Genomic DNA, 18,512 nt, shown 5'->3' with positions numbered 1-18,512 from the left:
TTTAATACTTCTTTAGAGGAGAAGAATTCTTCTTTTACATTGAATTTTTTTATCACCTGAACTTCTGAACCACAATTGAATTGGAAGATTGAACTGAAGTGTGATTATATTACAGAAATAACATCAGTTTCTGTCTGCATATATTCTGGGAGAAATAACTCCTACGATTTGGTATTTACCTTGGAATAGCAAACTAAGAATAACTGGGTTCTATAAAAGGGAAGTATGTTCAGCAGAAATGCCCATAACCCATAAAATAACCATTTTACAAAGTTTGCATTAGGAGACCTCAGTAAGAATTCAAAACATGTGAAGTCTGACATTTTAAGCAATATCTCTGGGAAATCTGAATATTTCCATACAATTGTTCAAATACTCTACATTCCTTTAAATATGATAGACAACTTATTGTTATCTTCTGCCAAATGGCATATACTTGCAATGAGTTTTATTTTTAAACAACTTTTAAATAGAGCTTTATTTTAAAAATCACATTCTAGAAGTCTTCTACTCATTCTTCAGGCAAATGGTACTAAGGAAAAAGTAGCTACTGGGAATGAATACATACAACTATATACTATACAAGTACTGCTTGGTAGAAAGAGAAGCTTTGTACATTTGTTGAAAATTACCTGGATTAATCATAACCAAACCATCAATACTGGTTTTCAAAGAATTTGTTTTAAAATAATGAACAAGGTAATTTAAATGTGAAAGAAAAAGTTATGATTACTTTGCTGTGGTTCAATGTAAGTTCTATTAGAAATAATTTGTAAATTAGATTCTATTCTATAAAAAGTGTTAGTTATAAAGTTTCAATAAAATGAAAGTATTTATTATTCAATTATTTAAGGGAAGACTCACAAAATGGCATCCTACTTCTGTTTGTCTCCTCAATAGGCTGAATTGTACCTGTGCTAATATGAGGTTGTCAGCAGGTACATAAAAAAAATTATGTCAACAGGTACATAATAAAATTCTATATAAAAGAAAATTTCAAAAAAACAGAACTGATAAATAAAGGCCCCATTATTATGAAGTCCTTAAGCCCATCCTTGTAAAGATGATTAGAGAAAGGTGTACCCCATACTGTCACTTGTCCAGCACCTCAGCATTTTACTTATCTGATATATAAAATAACATATGCAAAAACTAGAAGTATATGCACGATGACTTAGTGAATAATGAAATTATCTATTCTGGGTGCCAAAGCATAACTATCTTTTCACAGGAAGAAATTAAACTTTACTATATTATATTGATATTACAGATAACAGTGGAAAAATATGCAACAGCAAGAGAAAAAGTTTCAAGCAATTATATCCTTTCTTAAAAAGTACCACCTATAAATCCATGAAGAAATACACATGAACAGGCTATAACATATAATTTACATAAGTTAATCTATAACTTTAAATTCACATATTAAAAAAGATTTTTATTCTGATTACAAATTGTAGGGCTCAAAGATGCAGACACAGCCATTTGCAATATTATTTTGGTCTCATCATTTGAGTATGACAATTATTACTCAGGCGAATAAATGAGATTGTAAATATAATGCATGGACTAAGTACTTTTGGAATTGTGTGTATAAATGCTTGTTCGTGTCTTCTCAGAATGGCAAAAATAGCAAACACATGGCGTGAATGCCCCATGTCCACAGCATTTTACACTTTGTTGTGGAGCTTCAAAATGGTGCTCACTCCAGTTAGTCCTAGGAATCTATTAGTTGACATGTAAGATAAAAGCCATTTTGTCATCTTTCCAAAGAACTATAATTACAGTGCCACAATTCCCTCTACCAATATGAATCAATAACTGGATTTTGTAATAGAAATCACTAATTTACAGACAATCTCAGGAATACCAACTGTTTCATTACAGTTAGTTTTATTAAATATAAAGAAATCCTTAAGAAACAACTTACAAACCTTACAACATTATACTTTTTTGTTTTATTTTTTCATTGTTTTTAAATCATTGTCAAAAGTAAGAAAAAGCAGATTTTATGATTATCATTTACATATAAGAACAATGGACAGATTTTAATAAAATGTCATTTCCAGAAAGGAAATAATTTTAAATTAAATATAACCACTGAGTGGGATGGAGGAATGGACCACCTTCCAAATATGTACATGAACTCATTCCTGTACAGAACAATGACTGGGGCACAGGGGTGCAGCTGTGTGAGTACAGCTGAGTAAGAAGTTGGATGAGATGACTTGCAAAGCCATTCCAACCCTACTATGCTGTGACCAGATGGCACAGTGTCTTGCTAGATTGTAAATCATGTTATTTACTCCAGATACTCGAGTAGATATTTTAAAATGACAATCCCAGCAAAGTCTCATTTTACTTACCTCTGCAACTTTGAGAAATTCAGACACTCGTGTCATTCTGGTTAGAAATCGTTTGTAAATTTCTAGAGCATCTTTGCATTGTCCTTTCTTCATTTCAAAAAACTTTTCTAGAAGACATGGATAAACATTTTGAATGAATATTATATTCAATTTTCTTCTAAGCTTTTGTCAATACCATTACTTAATACATTAAAAAAAAACCTTAATGCTGTAATCAAAATAGTGGACATTAAAACCTGTATGAGGTATTAAAGAACCTAAACAACATTAAGAAACTAAATTGTTTAAAATGGCTTAATGTTCTAAGGCAGCTCACATGAAACAACTTAAATAATTAAAATACAATTAAAGTAGAAGACTATATGAACCATTAAGCAGGTCAAATTCAGGATCCAAATATCCTATTAATTTGTTTTAGAGAACAGCATCACATTCTTGCTGATAACAATCTTAAAAGTCATGACTACATTCTTCTCCTTTTCTTACTAGTTCACTATAAATCTATATGTAAGCTACATGTTAAAGCAATAATCTGCAGACTTCCCTAAATTAAACAATTTTTAAAATGCCTACAGTCCATGTAAGTTGATACTTTCCTTAATTTGATAAATTTGACACTTCATTATATATTATTTCTTTTGAATATTATGTGTTCTTTGGCTATAAAATACTGGAGTTTTATGAAAAACATTTGGTTTACCAAACACTTCATGACTTTTTAAACTATAATTGTACATTCTTTCTCAACCATTAGTTCTCTTCTGAACTTTCAGGATGAGATTTCAGTCACAATGCAGATGGAGGTCAATGTCTACCAATAATTCTCAGGGAACTCTGGATCATAACTGATGGCTGAGTTGCATTAGCATTTTATATTCCCATGTTATTAAAATCACGTTATTTTGGGGGGCCTCCCTGGTGGTGCAAGGGGTTAAGATGCAACCTATGAAGCTGTCCACAGCCTCTGCAGCATGAGGTTAATTCCCCTCCCTGCCCCCCAGCCAGGGAGCAACTCACATGGCACAGCAGATCTCTCCTGACTCGCCCACTGCTCCCCTCAGCAATGTACTTCAGTCAATCACCTGTTCTGTTCCCCACTCTGTCTCAGGTGAATCTTCTCACCCCCCACACCTCTGGCCTGTACCTCAGCTCTTGTATGCATAAATAAATAAATCTTTTAAAAAATCACGTTATTTTTATATTCTCTAATGTTTAAAGGTTTTCATTTCATTCGCCATGTAATTTTACTACCTTAAAAGTATTCTTAATTTTATCAAGAAAGTTTTAATACATAATTACACAAAGAACTAATTATTGAGTATAGTTACACATTACCTTCTACAGATAGTCTTTTGATAATTTTACTTTTAATATGGACCTTCCCTGTAGCTATTCAAGAGAAGGAAAAAGATCCAGGAAACAAATACATAGAGTTTCTATTTATTAAGATTTGAGAGAAAGTGAGTTTTACAGAGTAGCCAAAAAGGGGAGGGGATCACTACAGATTCCTCACCCCAGGTAGTATACTTGCATCGCCATGAGACAAACTCTTGGTATTTGCTTGTAGCAACCTCCTGGTCCTCTGTTGTTCCCAGTCCCTATCTCCTAGTGCTGCTGGCACTATTGCTATAGGCATTCAAAAAGGTGTTGAGGCATTGGTCTATGAAGCAACAGATATCTAAGGATCCTGGGTAAATAACCAAGGACTATATCCTGCAAGTTGCAAATGTAATACAAAGCCAATTAATCAAGGCAAGAAAAATAAACTTCTCACCTCAAACCATAAAAACTAAAAATGAATATATATTAGCACCAGTGATGGAATAAAAAAATCTGGAAGTCTCAATGCATCATAACTGTATTACCAGCCTGAGGAGGAGGTCTGGGTAACAGTTTTAACTATATTTGTTTTTTTAAAAAGAAAAGAAAACACAATGGAAAAAATAATAATGAGGACAGAAAAAATATGAGAATGCTTCAAATAGAATTAATGGACTGAATAAAATACCATAACTGAATTAAAAAATATCACAGAGGGCCTCAAGAATAGTTGTAGGTAGCTGATACAATCAGTGAGTAATACAATCATGTTCAGTGTAGAAAACACAAGCATTACTATCTGTGGTTATTTCCTGAACACAAAGCTGGAGTAGAAATACTTTGAGACTAACACAGGCCCCAAACTGGTTTCTTGATATCTGCAAAGATACATGGGTAGCAATTCCACCACTTTCCTAGTTAATTTGCATATCTGGTTTGTGCATAAAATGAATGGATTGTAGAGACTGACATGTTACTGTAAACTTAATAGTGATAACTCCTATTTGCAAAGACCCAGATGTATCCTCCAGTATAAAATCAGCAGAGTTCCTGACACTTGATAAAAAGCTATCAAATAAGCATACTCTTTATATTTTCCAATAAGTACTACCTGTCAGAAATAGTTTGTTTTCATGTGGAAGGGATGCAAGGACATCAACCTCTCTGGTTGTTATAAGCCCAAGGGATTTCGTTTTGATAACATCAGCATGTTTGCACCTAGTGTGCAAGAATTTTAGGTATGTAAGGCCCCTAGTAAGTCACATGCATGTTCAAAGGGTAGGAGACAGATGCTATGAAATTTCAAGTGATCTGCTACTCCAATTGTTTCTGAAGGGCCAAAAACCCACTCCTTGTGAAAGGTAAATTGCTTCATCTTGTATTCCCTATAACTAAAATGCAGGCACAGGTTTGCTGAGTTTTTCTGGTTTGGGAGGAAACATAAACAACATGTGTGTATATTGTGTTAAACAGAGTATCTCGTTATTTTTTCAGATCAGTAGAGTCCAGATCAAGTGAAGGCTCTATAACTATTCCAAACTGGAATTACACGGACAATTGTTCCAGCAGATCTAATGGTACCCAAAGTGACTGCTGGAGGTCCAGTGCTGCAGAATGTCTCTGGCACATTCCAGTAGGAAAATACAATAGAAGTTTCTAGTGCTTGGAAGCAGAGCCATGTCTTCTTCAGATAGTAACTAATCTCCTTCTGGAAAAAATACTCTAACTTGCTGCTAGGTACTAAGATTCTGATGACGCAATACTGAATGATCAGACTTGAAATGTAATCCAATATATCAAGTCATAAAGTATGACAAGTGCAAGAATATCCCCTCAACAAATGGAATTAGATAAAAGACCAGCCTCTGGCAGATCTTGAAGAGCCATGCAGGTTGCATGAACGAATGGCTCATTCTCAGAACGCCTACTATCTTGCACTACCATTTCTCCTGCATACCACGCCTGTTGTCTCTGGGGAGTTCTCATGACCAGCTGACTAAGAAAAAAAGAGAATGCAAGCTTGGTTTAACAATAGCTTTTCATGCTGGCACCAGTTGGAAGTGGTTTGCTGAATCATTGTATCTCCACAAAGGGATGACCTTGACAGAGATCTTTTACTATAGGCCAAAATTTAAGCAGTATATCTATATGATTTTCCACTTTATGTTAAAGAGAGATAGTGGGACATATGAAACTACACTGAAATATGAGCATATTAACTATGAACATAGTAAATACAAGAATAATAACTAACTTAGCCTGGATGACTAAGTACTTGGAAAAAATAAAATTGCAAGTTTGGGAAAAAGATGGTCTGGAGAAAAGGTAGTGGATATACCTCTTCTAATATACCTCTTCTAGACCAAAGGACACACACCATAAAAACGCTCTCAATTATCAGGGGGATAAGAGGACCCCATAGGTTGATGAATAAAGTGTCCATTATGTTAGAATTGGAGGTTATGAGTAGATTCACTAACGTGGACCGATATATCTGCCATCATTACTGAGACCACAGTTTGCCTATATCCGAGATCAACATCGAGCTTCCACGATAGCACCATATTCCAGGGAGACCAGCCATCTAACAAGTAGCAAGTTAAGGATTTATTTCACCATGAGAGCAAGCAGCAATCTCTCTACACTGTAATAGATGGCTTTTCCTGGATATGGATTTGCTTCTCTGCCCATATTGCTCACCAACACCACCATCTGTGGAATTACTCACCATCATGGTATCTCACACAACACTGCCTCTCCTGCACCAGAAGTGAGACAACAGACTGACCCCACAGACTGAATGTCTTACCACAAATTCCGTCAGTCCAAAAGTAGCTCGCCTTATATAATTTTAAAATAGCTTGCAAAAGATTTCACTTCACACAAGCTTCTTAAGAGTACACCTTAATAGAAGACTTGTGGGGGACTGGCTGTAGGCAGGGTGTGAAAGTATACAGCTATAGAGGTTGGAACCTACAACCCCCAGAGTGGACACAATGATGTGAACTTACTTAACTACAATAATCATACTTTGGAAAGGAACAAAAAGAATACACCTTAAGAAGTGAGCACTGATAGTATATGTTCTGAAACAGTGACCAGTATATAGTGCATTATTTACTGTAGCAGGAGTGCATGGGTCCCAGGACCCAGGGACCAGATTGGCCTCTCTTGCTATTACACTCAATGACATGCAGAGACTTCACATTCCTGCACATCTCCAGGGGTGGCATTAGTGGTAGTCATTAGCATCATGGAGCAGTTACTTGTTATGAGACTTATTCCAAGAGGGTAATGGTTAGAACCTACTTTTGTGATTCTAATTTTTTTATATTTATTTATTTATTAATACAAGAACTGGGGTACAGGCCAGATTCACAGGAGGGTGAGAGGATTCACCAGAGACAGAGCGGGGAGCAGAACAGGCAGACTGATGAAATACACTGCTGAGGGGAGCAGCGGGCGTGACAGGAGAGGTCTGCCGCGCCATGTGGGCCCCTCGCCAGCCGGCAGGGATTGAACAGGCGCTGCAGAGACTGCGGACAGCTTCACAGCGTGGCGCTCAACTGCCTGCGCCACCAGGGGAGGCCCCTGTGATTCTAAAATTTTATAAGCACCAAAACCCCTGTAGGAAATCCCTTCAGGCAAATACATCCAGAGTGTTTTCCATTTTTTGCACTTTATTTTGACTGCCACTAAAAATACACAGAAAAATGTGACCTGAATGAACCACATAGTTCATTTTATATATTAAATGTGCAGTATCCAAATTTTTGTATTCTGATATAGTAGTTAAAGACACAGGAAGTCCTACCTACCAAGTAAGTTAATAACTCCATCATTGTAGCAAGCAAAAAGTTTGATTAGATCTTTGAAAAGAAGCATAAATGCAGCATTTATGACGCCATTTGTTAGTTCATTTGGATGCACCTAGAAAAAGATGAAAATTTAATAGGTTAACTGCTTATCATCAAATGGTTATTTTTCACATTAAATTGTCTCATATGATTACTAAGAAGTTCATTCAAATTCTACAAATGTTAAATAACATTTAGTAACCCTACCAATATCAAAAAGGAGACTGCACTTTTTCCTTCAATTTCAGTCAGTGAAGCAAGTCCTGTCAATTACAGAATATATATACATCCTATCTAATGTAAACTCAATCAATCAAATCCAATGTTTGAATATCTGTGTTTAGTTGCTATGTTATGTATTCTATTACTCCCTCCCTTTGAATGGACCTCATGAAAGGATTCAGATTCCAGTTACTCAGCATGGAAACACAGCATAGGGAATAGTTACCTTAGCCAGCAAACCCTAAAATAGTACCTGAGACTCAGCATTCACCCATCCCCCAAAGACTAATAACCACATGAAAAATAATTTCTCCCCACTCCCCAATCCTTGCTCACAATTCCTCAAACTCTGTTCCTTTCCCTTTATGACTTTTCTCCTTTAAGGCTGCATCCTTTTTAAGGGCAAGGAAAAAGCAAAGAAGAATCAATGAATAGAAAGAATAAAATGAGAAGCAATTCCATAGCTACCTCCGGAAGCCTTACTGTAAAATCTATCAAACAACATTACAATGACTTGGTACTTTTACTGAAATTTCACATGAATTGGGTGTTGTGACCAGAATTCAATTATAGAATAAACCATATCACCTTAACAGAGATTTTAAGTTAGTAAATTCTTTGCAGAAAATCTTTATTTCAGGCAGCCAACAAAATAGAGGAAACTACAATGTGAGTTAAGAATCTCCCTACATGTCAGAATAGTCTATTTTTTTTGTACAGATATGTTTTTAATTAAAATTGTAATTTTGATACAACTGTAAATTCATATGCAGTTATAAGAGGTAAATAGAGAGAAGCCACGTATTATTTACCCTAATTCTCCCAATGATAATGTTCTCCAAAATTACAGTACAAGACCACAAACAGGATATAGATAAAAATAAAATCTACTAATTTTATTCATATTTCTTGAGTTTTACTTGGATTTATCTGTGTGTATTTCTGATTCTACACCACATTATCACATGTGTAGGTTAGAGTCTCTACTGACATAGTTGAGATGCAGGTATGGATTTAAGAGATTTAAGCAATAACTCATGTAGGAATTACCAGGAGAAAGGGATAAACCAAAAATAATCCTCATTGGTGGATGGTGTCATTTAACCAGTCCATACAGTGGTTTCTAACAGAAGGTCAAATTATTTAGTTGCTTGAAGGTATATTTTACAGCTACTTCAGCCTGTCAAGCACAATAAAAAGGCCACTAACCTGCTTCAAACATGGCGTTCCATACTTTCCCATGACTTAAAAATAAATACTGATAAACTCCTTGGACAAATCATTTCTATTGTACTAACAGCCTTTCTAAGTGCTCATTTAACTTACCCAAACGAAGGTGATCTAAATGTGCTAACTAAGGAAATTCCTGGTTTTACCTTCAGCCCAACATCAAATCAAAGGCATTATCAATTGTGTAAGAAACATTTTCTGGTGAGATACCTACATCAAATTCAAGCAGTGCATCAATTTGTCCCTGCAGTATTGGCATACTCTTTAGTAGCTTCTCGGGAGCCATTGTCCTCATTACACCATCAGCCCTACAATTTTTCATAAAAGAAAAATGATAAAAGTTTCCTTGTATATAGAAATTTCAAGGCCACACGCATTCTTCTAAGCAGTTTTTCCTTTTATTTCCTCTTTAACCTTGTGGGGTGATTTGAGATATGAAGAGATTGCAGTTGTTTCTCCCCTCTGCACTATTTCTTCCTAGCCATTCTCATTACTAAAGCAAATAGGCAATGTTTTCTATACTGCCCTCCAGAAGAAAACAATGTGGTCTTGATAAAAGAGGTCAACTAAAACTTTCAATGAATTTCTCAAAGTTCTCAATTTTTCTAAATCTGTAACAAAAGTAATAGTATTAAAATACAGATATCCTACATGTCACTTTGTGTATTTGTTTGAGAAAGGAAAAAGACACGTCCAAAATCTATAGGGCTGGGAGTATGGAATACATACTATTAACCATCAATTGCATTGCATGCGACATTTGGCCAAAAGGAGATAGTGTTTAACTAGTTGCAGGGGATGCAACTGGAAGGTAGTGTCGGAGGGTGTATCAGAGGGAGCACTGAACTTAATGTTCACCTTCAGGTATCTTAGGGAGCTACTGCATCCAGTGATGGTCCAGGAATGGCAGTATTGTAATACCTGAGGAGAATACCCAGGTGATGGAAGCAGACAATGCCAACTTTCAGGCTTCTTAACCTCAATGGTGACAAAAGCACCCCAAATTGTTTATGTGCTCCAAGAGGCTACCGTACAGCTGGGAACAGTGGCAATGGTTTCCCAAAGCCATGTACAAAGTCAGAGGAAGGCATATGAACTAGAATCATCTCTAATAAGAAGGGGATGAAGTAAAAACCTTAACTTTATGAAATGTTCACCTATAAGAAACTAATTTATTTTGAACAGGAAGTTTATATTTTTCACCATCATGATGAAATAGTTGAAAGATATGGTCAGGTTAGCTATTAGGAAAATAGAATTACATATTTTGTGTGGATTCTTGAGACTAAAATATTAAACCACCTACAATACATTAATTTCATTTCAACTTAGGAACAGGTTTGCATAAATTTATGGCTGAGCATTTCTGATTAAATTTAATCATCTATTTAGATGGAAATAAATGCAATCATGAAATAAAATGGAAATAATTCTGCTTTATAATGAGGTTTTCTTAATCGATGAGTAGTATTAAAAATTAGTTCAATTACAGGGTGTGCATATGTATGTGTTCTAGGACAGTATTATCTACAACAAAAGACCTCCATAACATATATGCAAAGTTTCAAAACACACTGAAATAGCTATGTCAAGTAGAGTTACTGCAATTTTAACTGAACCTACTCTTAATTCTCTCCATTCAAAATTATTTAATAGCAATCTATGTTTAGGAATTTAACAAATAAAGCATTGTGCTATGTAAACTCTAAGTAGTAATTTTTCTCTGCATGAAGATATAAATAAAATAATGCATATCGCAACTTCAAGGCTTACTTTGATAATATTAAATTGAATTTCTTTTCTCAAGTGACTGTAAAATGGGCCCTCATGATCAAAATTAGTTCACATTTAAACTTAGTTTTATAAAAACCAAGTATTCCTCAAAGTTTTATTCAGCTCAGATAAGTATGAGAAAGAAAAAACATACCCTTTCTTCACTCTGGCAAAGTCAAATGCCATCTGTCTGTAAGAGAAAGCCTTTTCATTCAAATATCTACTATAGCGCCTTATGAAGGTAGACATATCATAACCTGGGGTAAGGGGTAGAGGAAATAAAACAAATTAATAAAATTACCTTCAAGTGTGATTTGCTTAATACCTATTTTTAATTCCACAAATATAAATAATTATAGGATGAGGTCAATAATTGTGTCAGATAGGACTCATTTAAAATCCTAATTAGGCAAGAAATACTTTTGGTACAAGACATTGCAAGGTTTTTCATGAAGTTATGCCACCATCTTTATACATAATATCTTTTCTGATTTTTCCTTGTTTACTGTTTTATACTTAATATAGGTAGCTGTCTGATAACTGTCTACTTGCTTGCTGCGCTTGCTTTATACATAATAGGCAACCAGTAAATCTGATAATGACTGCAGTTCAATTTCTATCAGCTTACAAAGAAAATTTATCTAAAATTCTGAAAGTACTTCTTATTTCACTGCCTCTTATGCCTTTATAAATAAACAACTGTAGGTCTAGCAGATATCCACTGTTACCTAATAAGGCAAACATTGAAGAAGACAAAAATATATGCTGTATGCTAGAAAATTATTGCTTAAAAATATTTTAAAGTTATTATAAAGAAACTCTATATTTACTTTTACATTTTTTCTTAAATAACCAGTGAAATCATCAGTTACAATAATTTTGGACTAATACCCATACTTCAAAAACAAACAAATTCTGTATCAAAAGCATCAGCATAGAAATGATAAAAATAGTCTCACCATGAGATCCACTTTTGTCCAAAAAATTGCTGAGATTGAATAATGTATTCCTAGAGGCTAAATACTGAATAAATCTCTGAAAAACAAAAATTGGAAGTAAATACCAATATTTTCAAATCTTGCCTTTAAAGAATTTCTTATACTAAAGGAATGATTTTAATGAATTCTCATTGTGATCTCTTTTACTCAGTTATAGAGCTTCCTAGTTTGTTGCTTTCTGAGGAAGAAAAAAGGGACTGAAAAGTGCTTGCTGAATTAGAATTAAACTGTATGCTCCTTTGTTTCTGTGTAAAACAGAAACACTAAAATATAATAGGATACAACATATCAATAAAATCAGTAATTTTAATTAATATTTTCCAAAATTAAACATTTTTATGAAAGCAATTTTCACTACAAGACACAAAGGAGTATTTCCTATGATAAAAATAATTTTCCTGTTCTTTTCTCATGTTTCCTCCTACTAATACATTTACATGGTATACAAATTATAGGTACCAGAAAGAAAAGTCTAATTTAGCATTTATTTTTTGAAAAACAGTTGAAAAGAAGATTTAAATTGCGATCTAGATGATTTTAAACCACAGATTTCCTCTTCTTCTTCTTTTAATTAGTTAAATCTCAAAAGGCCCTAAGTCATCATACACTTCCATAAACTCTTTCTCCCCCAATGAAAATAGAACAGTTAATTTTGCTTAGTTTACCTCATTTCCATGCACCATGAGATGATGTGTTGTGACTAAAGCTTTAAATACAACCACCCAGCTACTGTTTGTTGCCCGCTCAAAGAGCGTGTCAGCCATCTGAGGAATATTAACATTGGTCTCATTGGTAGCCTGGATCAAATCTATGAAAACAGAAGATATTGATCAATAATATTGTCATTACATATAGATTAGTTTCAAATTTTAAACATCTAGACCTGCTTACCTAAATGAGTGAAAATTGATTTAGTATGTAGTAAAAAATTTAAAAAAATAAACTAATATTTGTATACATGGACATATAAATACATTATTTACTCAATGTATATTTTTTAGTTTATTGTTTCCTACTGAATTCTTTTCTATACACCTTTTCTGAATTTTATCTGTTTTCTGACACTAAAGTAATTTTTTTTAAATAAAAAATTCCAAGAAAGTCTGTAAAAATTCCGGGCTAAGTCTCATGTTAATCTTTGTTATGCCTGAATTTATAACACAGTTAAATGTCATTACACACTCACTATCCACATCCACATGTTATCAGTGTGATTCCACGTTATTGGTGTGATTCCACATGTACCTCAGAGAACAAATATTACTAGTGGTCCAGAGGGACTATTCAGCATTCAGAAAACAACTGATGAGTGTTGTCACAAAGTTAGCTGAGGCAACTGAAGAGCATGTGCTGAGGAAAAGACATCAAGTTACACTGGAGCAGTGTGGACATAAGAAAATACTTTCAACAGCCCAGAATAACCATACCCAACCACCCTGCACTGGACAGCATGTGATACCAGTTCCGGGAAACCCCATGTAACAATGCAGAGGCAAATTATCCTTTTCCTTACTCAAAATCCAAATCAGTAATCATTAAGTTATATATTTGTTTTATGCATTTATTTTACAATAAACAGATTTTAAAAAATTGATAGTCCATCACTGGAAGAGCTCTTAATTCCAGGACTAAAGGGTATCAATAATTGTTCTGAATTAAAAATGGATCAAACCTGGCTTATTTCCTACTTTATTTTAAATTCCAATCATTATCTCAATCCCTTTAGCGCCCTTCTCTCATTACTGGAATTCCACTTATCCTTTAGAAGATCTTTCTGATTTCTTTTAAAAGCATATATGACCTTCCTCTGCTTTAAAGCTCAAGGCACTTTGTTCCTGCTGGATGTTCAGATTAAATGGTATCTGTCATAAGTTCCTATCATACCAGAGCTTCTGGAAGATGGAAACAGTCATATCAGTGTCTGTTTCCTGTACAGCACTTCAGAGAGTGCGGCCCACAATAAACATTTGTTGAACAAAATGTACACACACACACTTCATTCCAACATATATACAAGAAGCTCTTTGAAAACGAAAAAAAATACAATATAACATTGCTTTCTGAAACTATATCATGGGACTACTTTATACTTGGAGATTTTTCTATTCCTTTATTCATTGAATTGGGTTCTGGGAATACAGAAATGCATTGCTGGCCAGAGGAGACAAATACTTGTTTAGATAATAATGACAATCCTGCAAGAGATGAGTAAAGAGAAGCAATGTGAGCAGAAAGAGGGTAGGTCCAGAACTCATCCTATCCCCTGTCGAAATGTGCAAATCTAAGCAAAAGACTTAACGTCTCATTGATTCAGGCCTCCATCTTTAAAATGAAGATAATAATTAGTGCCTTTAGGAGCTAGTATAAGAATTTCAAACTGTCTAAACAAAGTGGGCATCCAAAATAAATGTTTGTAAAAATGTTTGTAAATATGGCTGTACGGACAGTGATTTATGAGAATACAAAGGGTATTGGGACAGTCTCCATGGGGAGGAAGGAGTTGAGTAGGATGCTAAAGTCAGCTATAATATGGGAGGCAAGTGAAAAAGACATTTTTAGTGAATATGTAAACCATGGAGCCATAAGAGGTTGTCAAAGTGTTAGCTATGTGCGGGCAGGTTGTGGGGATGAACTTATAAATCTAGGGAATAGCCAATGAGGGATCTCACATATGACATTTTATTTAAAGAGTTTGACTTCATCCTATGGACCAAAGGGACTACTGCAAGTCTATTAGCAGAAATGTATCAATAAAGTTAAGCTTTTATAGCTATCCACATTATTCAGCAATTACTAAATACTATTGGTAAGGTAAACCGAGGTATAGGATAAGAAATAATCTCATTTTCCTGGAAAGATGACAAGAGTAAGTAAGAAAGCCCAACTGAGAGTCAGAGATCAAGTAAATCTGAGCTAATGAAAAGGCAGTAAAAATAGAGGGATATCATGAGGGTGCAGAAAGACATTTAGGAGGCACAATGAACAGATTTTCAAGTGAACAAATGGATATTAGGGGTATGGGAAAAATTCTTGAACAATTCCAGATTTTTGGTTTGGGGTTTAATGAATACTTTTTTTTTCCCACTAAACTAGGAGGGTAATTGTTCAAAGGAGACATAAACTATTTTGGACACGCTACATTTGAAATAGCTGTTGGAGCTCCAAGTTAAAATGTCTCAAAGGGACTGGAAACATGTTCTAAGGCTCAGGAGGAACATTTGGCCTAGATACAAATTTGGGAACCATCAGCAATGAAGTGGGAATTGAAATCATATAAGCAGAAGAGGCAACCCAAAGATCTTAGAAATATCAATGAAGGTTATATTCTAGAAAAAAAAAAAAGAATAAAGGCTAAAATAAAAGACCAACATTTAAGAGATGACTAGAAGAGAAGCGAAAGAACAGTCAGAATGATAAAGAGAAGGCCAGGAAAGTGAAATGGTGAAATCAATTAAGAAAAGAGTTTCAAAAATTTCAAGAGGCAACTATAGTTACTGGTGTCAAATATCACAGAAAGCCCTGATAAACTGAACCTCAAGAATAGAATGTACAACTAGGAGATTGCTGCCTTGTGAAACAGACTGGTTGTAAAAGGGAGAGGGTCACAGAAAGGTTTTTGTGGTTTAAAGATGGAAGAAATTTAAGTATGTTTGAGAAAAAGTGAAAAAGAAGTGAGGTCAAAATGAGAGTAAAGATAATTTATGGAAAATTCTATAGGCACAATGAGCTCTAGAATCCACAACTCAGATGTTAGCACTGAAGACAGGTATGGATGGATACTATTGAGAGGAGACAGAAGAATAATGACAGATATAAATGCTGCTGAAAAGCATGTCCTTTCAAATTCTTTGGGATTTTTCTGACAAATGCAGTTGTGGCATTAATAAGAATAAGTTAGTAACAATTAAATATTGACCTTAAAATACTCATCTTTTTAATATTCTATGTTAGGGGTTGTAAAACTACTGCTTGCTGGGCCAAGCTGGTCTGTTTCCTGTTTTCATAAATAAAGTTTTATTGGAATACAGCCATGCCAATTGTTTACATATTGTCTATAGCTGCTTTCACACTATAATGATACTGCTGGATAGTTGCAACACTCAATTCAAACTCAACTGAAGGATTCACAAAGCCTAAAATATTTATTCTCAGATCTTTCATAGGAAATGTTTGCCTACCCTATTTTGTCACTGAATGGAAAGTATGCAGACAGCATTTCTGATACCTAACAAAGATCAATGGTTGCTTCAAGGAAAAGTAATTCTGTGTTCAAATTGTGAACTGAATTAACCACTTTCATTATAGACCACTATGTACTTGACAAAACAGACTTCAAACGATGGTGATTCAGAATTGGTATTCAGCAGTTATTATCCAGAAAATAAAGTAAACCTGTCACTTCAAAGAAAAACAAATGTCAGTACTTGTTACCAATGATAAAATTCAATCTTTCAAGCAAAAATTAGAACTATAGAAAACTTGCATCTGCCATAGTAAGTTTGACAGTTTTCCAATTCTTTGGGATTTTTCTAGTAAGTGCGGTTGTGGCATTAAGAATAAACTGTTGATATTACACAAAGAAATGTGTATATTTAGAGATGTGAATAACTTCACTAAACCAATATTTTCCAAATGATTAGTGCATAATGTTACAAAGTAATGCACTAAATCCATTCAAAGTACAGGTAGTTCAATGCCAATGGATTTTTATGCAACAGAGTACAACAGAACTATGGTGTGATATTAAAAATTAATATTCACAATTTTCTGAAAAGTTCATTAAAATAGTTCTCCCTTTACCAGTTGTGTGTCTGCGTGAGGTCATATTTTCCTTCAACATGTTAAAACAAAATATCCCAACAGACTAACTAGAAACAAAGAAGGAGATCCATTTTCTATTGAGCAAGACATTAGAGAGATTTGTAAATATATAAGTAATACCTTTTATTTGTTTTGGAAAATAACTATTTTCACCAAAAGATTACTTGTATTAACATGCCATAAGTTTGGTATTGTCATATAAAAATGAAAACTATTTGCAATCTTTCTCAGTTTTGATTTCTAATACAAATATATAAAGATATAATAATTCACATAAATGCTCTATGAATTCCTCAATAATTTAAGAGTACAATGGAATCCTACCATCAAATATCTTGAGAGTTGTTATCCTTGGTATCCACATAGAAAAAAAATTGCTGGTAGTAGGGTATGTACATATTTAACTTTATTAAATGTTTTTTATTGAGATAATATTGGTTCACAACATTGTAATTGGTAATGATTGTACCAATTTATATTATAATCTTAACAGCAGTTTATGAATTTATATGGCTCTATTTCTTCATGAAATAAAGGGTTTTCATTTAAAGAATTTAAAAAACATCTTAATGGGCTTGAAACCAAAGCATGGACATAAACATGAAGAAAAATATTCTTGACGATTAGGAGAATCTAAATGCCAAATATGTGTCATATTTTAATTCTTTAAAATTCAAGGTCAAACTAAACACTGTTGAACTTGGGAAGACAAATCTGGTCATTCCGATGGCCTCATAGAATAAAAGTGAAAAGTATTATCTCTTCAATTTTCTGGAATATGTGCATTATTTTAGGGAGAGTTAAGGATTGTTAGTTTTTAAAAAGTTTGCTAGAATATTCCAATGGAATCTTTGGACCTGGAGTTGTTTTACTGGCAAAACAACTATGTGATATGTTTTGCTCAGTTTCTTCAGTCTCAGACAGGAGGATAAATACAGACCCTGTTATTCCATTTTGCCACAAAGTACAAGCCTCTCTTTTTGGTAGTTTTAAGCAACAGAAAATGTTAGAAAATCTCTCTGAGGCAAGATAATATAGCAAGAGATTCAAAGAAATAAATGTTAAGTGGGAAAACAACTTTAACTTTTAGGAGTCATAAAAGAAAATAGCAAAGACAAATACCAGATGGTGCCACTTACATGTAGAATAGAGAGAAACAAAACAAAGGGCCAAGTAAATAAAGCCACATCAACAACAAACTCTAGAGATTTGACTGTAAATCTGAGGCTACCAGATCAGGAGGGGTACAGGAGAGGAGAAAACCAATATGGGAGGCAGTTCAATGGTCTATGGTGGAGGAAGATGGGTGTCTTGGTGGTGAGCGTGGTGCGGTAACAACATCTGATGGGGGAGATCCTATACTTCTAAATTATATACAATGTTGTGAACCAATATTATCTCAATTAAAAAAAACATCAAAATGGAGAAGCACATGAAAGGGCCCTCATCACCTCTTGTTGGACTGCTCTATATAACCTGTGTTCTTGATCACTTCCAGGCCAAATAGACACATTCACTTCTTTCCATTTAGACAGCACTGAATCACCAAATTATATAGGAAGAGTTGTGTTCTATTTTCACTGTTACAAACAGTCTTATCGAGCAGTCTGAATTTATAAAGCTGTCTTCTACTCCATTTTAAAATTCTCTCCCTAAGGTGAATGATGTATACAAAGAAAATTATAAAACATTGTTAAAGGAAATAGAAGAAGTCACAAAGAAATGGAAAGACATCCCCTGCTCATTGACTGGAAGAATTAACATTATCATAATGTCCATCCAACCGAAAGCAATCTACAGATTCAACACAATCCCAATAAAAATCTCAGTGACTTCCTTCGAAGAAATAGAACAAGTATTGATGCAACTCATATGGGGCCACAAAAACCCTTGAATAGCCAAAGCTCTCCTGAGAATGAATCTAT

General features: G+C 34.2%; 1 protein-coding gene across 29 annotated transcripts in view; it reads right to left on the bottom strand.

Moving 5' to 3' along the window:
* SNAP91 (synaptosome associated protein 91) overlaps positions 1–18,512 on the bottom strand; it is a gene marked incomplete at both ends in the record, with an annotated part of 119,807 nt that overhangs the window by 62,781 nt on the left and 38,514 nt on the right. For all 29 annotated transcript variants that reach the window (XM_084227825.1, XM_084227801.1, XM_084227798.1 and 26 more), the window contains 6 exons: positions 2,367–2,473; positions 7,505–7,616; positions 9,210–9,303; positions 10,923–11,025; positions 11,728–11,803; positions 12,432–12,574. In XM_084227825.1, coding sequence (XP_084083951.1) covers positions 2,367–2,473; positions 7,505–7,616; positions 9,210–9,303; positions 10,923–11,025; positions 11,728–11,803; positions 12,432–12,574 — 635 coding nt within the window. The remainder of the gene's footprint in view (positions 1–2,366; positions 2,474–7,504; positions 7,617–9,209; positions 9,304–10,922; positions 11,026–11,727; positions 11,804–12,431; positions 12,575–18,512) is intronic.

This window comes from Talpa europaea (genome assembly GCF_964194135.1).
Source record: "Talpa europaea genome assembly, chromosome: 2".
Classification (NCBI taxonomy): domain Eukaryota; kingdom Metazoa; phylum Chordata; class Mammalia; order Eulipotyphla; family Talpidae; genus Talpa; species Talpa europaea.
This window is presented reverse-complemented; position numbering and strand designations above follow the sequence as displayed.